This window comes from Mus pahari, chromosome 14 (assembly GCF_900095145.1).
Source record: "Mus pahari chromosome 14, PAHARI_EIJ_v1.1, whole genome shotgun sequence".
In the NCBI taxonomy this organism is placed as follows: domain Eukaryota; kingdom Metazoa; phylum Chordata; class Mammalia; order Rodentia; family Muridae; genus Mus; species Mus pahari.
The window spans coordinates 45,274,021-45,280,390 of NC_034603.1; the positions used below are offsets into that span (position 1 = coordinate 45,274,021).

At 36.8% G+C, this 6,370-nt stretch overlaps 1 protein-coding gene across 2 annotated transcripts in view; it reads right to left on the reverse strand.

The window, feature by feature from the left end:
* The window catches only part of Taok1 (TAO kinase 1), a 91,776-nt gene that overhangs the window by 37,388 nt on the left and 48,018 nt on the right, over positions 1 to 6,370 (reverse strand). For both annotated transcript variants that reach the window (XM_021213125.2, XM_029546656.1), the window contains 2 exons: positions 6,108 to 6,221; positions 3,979 to 4,070 (listed from right to left, as the gene is read on the reverse strand). In XM_021213125.2, coding sequence (XP_021068784.1) covers positions 3,979 to 4,070; positions 6,108 to 6,221 — 206 coding nt within the window. The remainder of the gene's footprint in view (positions 1 to 3,978; positions 4,071 to 6,107; positions 6,222 to 6,370) is intronic.

Genomic DNA, 6,370 nt, shown 5'->3' on the forward strand with positions numbered 1-6,370 from the left:
TGAGTTCCAGGACAGCCAGGGCTATACAGAGAAATCCTGTCTCGAAAAACAAAAAAATAAAAAAACAAGATTTATTTTATTTGTATGAGTACACTGGCATTCTCTTCAGATACATCAAAAAAGGGCATCGGTTCCCATTATAGATGGTTCTGAGTCACCATGTGGTTGCTGGGAATTGAATTTAGGACCTCTGGAAGAGCATTCAGTACTCTTAACTGCTGAACCATCTCTCGAGCCCTATTGATCAAGTTTTTAAGAACATATTTTGAAAACAACTTTAAACTTAATAAAAAATTGTAGAAAGGCCTTTTTGGTTTTGTGTTTTTTGAGACAGGGTCTCTCTGAATAGCCCTGATGTCCTCTTGGAGCTTGCTCTATAGACTAGGCTGATTTTCAAATCCCCAAAACCCACCTGCTTCTGCCTCTCAGGTATTGGGTTTAAAGGTGTGGACTACTATGCCTGACTACAAAGAACTTCTCTGTATGAATCAAGTGAGAATAAACTATTGCTCTAACGGCCCACCATCCCTAAACACTTCCATATACAAGAACATTTTCTTAAAAACCACACAGTATGTATTAATTTATGCCTCCTAATTATTAAATTATGCCATCTGTGAAAAAGACATTTGATACCAAACCTCACTGTTTTATCCTAAAGCCCCAATAGTGCTCTATGTTGGTTTGTTTTTGGTTTATTTGATGTTTGGTTTTTTGAGACAGGGTTTCTCTTTGCAGATCTGGCTTTCTTGAACTTGCTCTGTAGACCAGGCTGGCCTCAAACTCAAGAGATCCACCTGCCTCTGCCTCCTGAGTACTGAGATTAAAGGCATGCACTGCCACCACCATTGCCCAGTTACTATATTTAATCATTTGTGCCTTCGGTTTACTGAGTTCTCAAATTTAGACAGAGAAAAAAAAAGTTCCTATTTCTATATATTTTAGGGACAGTGCATGTGGTTATGCATGCCTTTGCATATGGACTGGTGTTTTCCTGTATTGCTTTTTCCTTATTGTCCTAACACAGGGTTTGTTACTGAACTAGAAACTCAACTGTCTGTGGCAAGTTCTAGGTATTTGCCTGTTTCTCCCATCCAGTGCTGGGATAATAGGCATGTACAGCTAGCTATTCCTAGTTACGGCATGCTAAGTGCCAGGAATCTGTACTCAGACCATGTTTACAAAGCAAGTTCTCTTCTCCATGGAGGCATCTTCCCAGGCACTCTATTGCTACTTTTAAATTACATATATAGGGGCTGGCGAGATGGTTCAGCAGGTAAGAGCACTGACTGCTCTTCCGAAGGTCCCGAGTTCAAATCCCAGCAACCACATGGTGGCTCACAACCACCCATAATGAGATCTTACGCCCTCTTCTGGTACATCTGAAGACAGCTACAGTGTATTTATTATAATGATAAAGAAATCTTTTTTAAAAAATTACATATATATGTATACACACACACACACACACACACACACACACACACACGAGTATTCTACAGAAATCAAAAGATGTTGGATTCCCAAAACTGATATGAGCTTTAACTGCTATTGGTATCTACTTTTAATAATCAAAACTAATTATTACTTCTCAGTCACAGTTCCTCCCTTTGGTTTTGTTTTGTAGACAATGTCTCACTCGCCAGTCCAAGCTATCCTAGAACTCATCATGTATGGCCAGCCTGGTAAGGCTCTACCTACCTTCAGCTTCCTAAACTTTGGGATTATAAATGTAAGCTATCCCACCTAGCTTCTTTCACTCCTAATATTAGAGATTTGCATCTTCTTTTTCTAACCTAAATTAAATGAGATTTATCAATTTTACATGATCTTCATAAAGAATTAGACTTTCTATTTTTTCAATTTTCTGCTTTACTGAGTTTCTACTTTGATCTTTGTTTATTATTATGTTTTCTGTTTGAGTTTAGATTATTCCCATTTCTACATTCTAAAAGGTGAAAGTTGGGGGAAATGATTCACTAGATGAAAGCACCATACCTGATGACCTGAGTTAAATCCCCAAAACCCACATAAGTAGAGAAAAGACTCTCCCAGAGCTACCCTTTGACAGAACAAATACGTGCAGACAACCACTGATACCAGATGGTGTCAGATCCCCTGGTGCTGGAATTACAAGTAGTTCTAAGACATATGATGTGAGGAGGCTAAGAGTTGAGGTTTGGTTCTCAATAAAAGCACCAAGGGCTCTTAAGAGCAAGTTAACTCTCTGGCCCAATTTTACATATTCTCAATGGACAAAATTAAAGAACATATGCATAAATGTAAGAGATATACAAAACACAATTATATTTCTTTCTACATCATTATTGAAAATAATAAGTGAGTGTGGTGGTGAATGGCTTTAATTCCAGCACTCAGGAGGCAGACTTAGGCAGCCTGGTATACACTGTAAATAAACTCCAGGATAGTCATAGACACTGTCTGAAAAAAACAAACAAAACCAAAGGAACAAAAACCAAAGGAAAATATTTCAGTATTTCATCTTAAATTCCAATCCCCAACCACAGTATTTGTTATTCTGAACTTTAACAATGATCAATTTTATTCCTGTCATCTCCCCCCTCCCTTTCTCTTCTCTCCACCTTATTAGTCTCATTCTACTGGGCAGGCTTACCTAGAAATTATGGCACTCCTCTTAGCTCAGCCTCCCAAGTACTTGACTATAGGCATAAACCAGCATATCAAGCTTTTAATGTTTACTTGATAGCTGCTTTTAAATGTAATCATGGTATCGTGCTACACTCTGCCAAGCCTCCATTCCATTCCAAACACAGTGAGAATAACTTTTCCTTGTCTGACACCTCAACCAAACCAGTTCTCTTCTCTACTGTGAGGAACACCTCATTAGGAAAACTTTCATCATTTTTATTAGGCTCTACCATTATACTTGGTTAACCCAAAATAGAAATTGCCTCTATGGCCACTAAATCTGTACTTCCCTATCTCCTTTGATCCATGATAAATCTAAGCCATCTCCAGAAACGAATGCTTTAGTAACTCTACTGGATCTTTTTAATCTCCACACTGGACTTTTTCATCAATTTCTGATTTCACACACTATGTTACAGGAACTCAATACTACATTCATTTGAGTATGACGTCCACAACACTAGGTTAGCATGACTGGTTCACTGGCTAGGAGGTATCTCACAAGGACCATAAGACTAGTACCATGAGGAAAGAGGTAAGGACCACTGAAGATATTTAGAATGATTGAAAGAATAACATCCATTTACAGTATTAATGAGGTCTTCAATTTGGAAGATTCAAGTGACTTCTATTCTTTTCTCGTCTGGGTTTTGTAGTATAGAACAGGCTCAAACTTGCTATGAAGCTCAGGATAACTTTGTATTTCTGATTATCCTGTCTCATTATTAGTTTTATATGGTTCTGGGGAATCAAACCCAGAGCTTCATTCTAGGCAGAAATTCTACCTACAGAGCTGTATATCACTTCAACTGATATTTCTCGTAAAAAACAAACCAAAAAAAAAAAAAAAAAAAAAATTGAAATCTAAGATAAAACTATAATTTAACATATTAATTGAAATAAAACACATATTCAAAATTTAATTCAGCTAGGTATGGTGACATACATTTTTTAATCTTTTTGTTTGTTTGTTTTTGTTTTTCCAAGACAGGGTTTCTCTGTATAGCCCTGGCTGTCCTGGAACTCACTTTGTAGACCAGGCTGGCCTCAAATGCAGATATCTGCCTGCCTCCGCCTCCCAAGTGCTGGGATTAAAGGCGTGCACCACCATCACCCGGCACATTTTTTAATCTTAACTTTCAGAAGGCAGCAGCAGGTGGAGCTCTATGAATCTGACGCCATCCTGGCCTACAGAGCAAGTTGTAGGCCAGCCAAAGCTACACAGTGAGATCCTGTTTCAAAAACAAAACAAAACAAAATAAAAAAAAACAAAAAAGTTAATCCCTAATAATAAAAACCAGTGCTTACCTAATTCAATACACGTTATTCCAAGAGACCATACATCAACTTTGCCATCATACTGTCCTTCATCCATGGCTAAAATTACTTCTGGGGCCATCCTAAAACATACAATAAATATTCAATTAACTTAAAGTTTGAGACTTTAAGTTCCATCAACATAAACAACATTGATTTGAATCCCAGGCAACATTTATAACCATAAAAATTGTTACAGTAAGAAACAAATTAAAAGGTATGTATTTATCAGTGCTCAGAAAATGAGACCCATTCTCACCATTTGTCACAATCATGTAACAGCATTCCAAAGGGACCATCCCAGATCAGGGTTTTATTACAAAATTCTAGTATTTCTTTTAAATACTAAATTTCACCATAAGCAACAAACACGGTCAGGTTTTTGGGTTGGTTTTTTTATTTTGTCTTGTTTTGTTTGTTTTTTTACCTGAAATGCAAAGGAAGACACAAGGCCTATCCATAAAATTGAATCCTAGCCCTTTAATGTTTAGAAATTGGACAGTCGGGCTAGAAAGAGGGCTCAGCAGTTAAGAGCTCTCCCAGAGGTCCTGAGTTCACATGGTAGCTTACATTACAACCATCAGTAACGCCACCTTCTGGTGTGTCTGAAGACTGTGACAGTGTACTCACATACATAAAATAAATAAATCTTAAAAAAAAAAAAAAAAAAAGAGGAAATTGGACTGTCACAAAATTTTTCTCTAGTATGCTTTTGAGACTTTACATCCCAGAGTAATGTTACCACTGTAGGATATCTTTCCTTTACAAAATATAGATTTCAAACATAGATAAGAAAGAGGATGCAGGGCTGGAGACATTGCTCAGCAGTTAAAAGTACTGGCTGCTTGGGCTGGTGAGATGGCTCAGTGGGTAAGATCACCCGACTGTTCTTCCAAAGGTCCAGAGTTCAAATCCCAGCAACCACATGGTGGCTCATAACCATCTGTAACAAGATCTGACGCCCTCTTCTGGAGTGTCTGAAGACAGCTACAGTGTACTTACATATAATAAATGAATAAATCTTTAAAAAAAAAAAAATTCTTTCAGAGGTCCTGAGTTCAATTCCCAGCAACTACATAGTGGCTCAAAATCATCTGTAATGAGATCTGGTGCCCTCTTCTGGTGTGACTGAAGACAGCTACAGTGTACTCATAAATGAAATAAATAAATCTTAAAAAAAAAAAAGAAAGAAAAGAAAGAGGATGCAGTAGAACAAAGGTACTATTTTCAGAATATACAAAGATAGCACATGGAAGTTTAACTATCTAAAATATTACTTCCTACATATTTTCATTTCCAGATACATATGAAATTACTCCTAGTCCAGAGCAGACAATAACTAGAATTTCATAAAACTAACTGAATAGAAAGAAATAAGAGTATGGAGGGTAGAACTAAGCCTGTGGTAAGGTTAATGGGTAACTGGGAAGAAATATCTCATCACACTTCTATTTTTATATACACAAGCAGAAAATTAAAAACAGCAAAACTCCTCCAATTCAACAACCAGTCTATATGTAATGATGATACAAAGTAAATGTGTTTTTATAAAACAAAAGCAAAAAGAGCGGGGATGCCTGTAGTTTCAAATCATTAAGGAGCAACGCGAAAAACTGTCTGCTGCAGCAGATATGACAAAACAGTACTAAGCACTTGCCGTTCTTCTAGAGGACCTGAGCTTCGTTCCTAACACCCACATCACAAGGCTCCTCTGTATAATCACCTGCAACTCCAGCTACAAGAGATTTGACACCCTCTTCTGGTCTACAAGATCACCCCAATACATATGGCTTACATTCAAAGACACAAACTTCAAAATTTATTTTAAAAAGAAAATTTAAAGAAAATTTGTTACAGTTTATATGGCATGTCTATTTCCTCTATTTGAATATTAGCAATGTTTCACACCCATACCTAATACACAATACACAGAAATAATAGGAAAGTAAATTTGGAAAGGATAAAAAGATGAATAAAAAAGGAAAAGACAAAAAAGTAGTTGCAAAGGCAAACCTTCAAATCTATATTTAAAATTAAGTATAAAAATGGTAGTTTATTTTCAGGAAAATAATATCTTAGAAAGTATAATCACCACTGATACCAGATAAGACTATTCTTACCAATATGGTGTTCCCACAAAAGAATTGGCAGGGGAGGCCATGGAAGCAGATCCAAAGTCAGCAAGTTTCACTTGGCCTGGTTCTGTCAGAAGGATATTTCCTGCTTTGATATCTCTGGTTTAAAGAACACAGAAAATTATTCAACTTTCCTTCATAAGAATGTGTTTAAAAATGATAAAAAAATTAAAATACTATAAGAATAAAAATAAGGCCAGGTGTGGTGGCGCATGCCTTTAATCCCAGCACTTGGGAGGCAGAGGCAG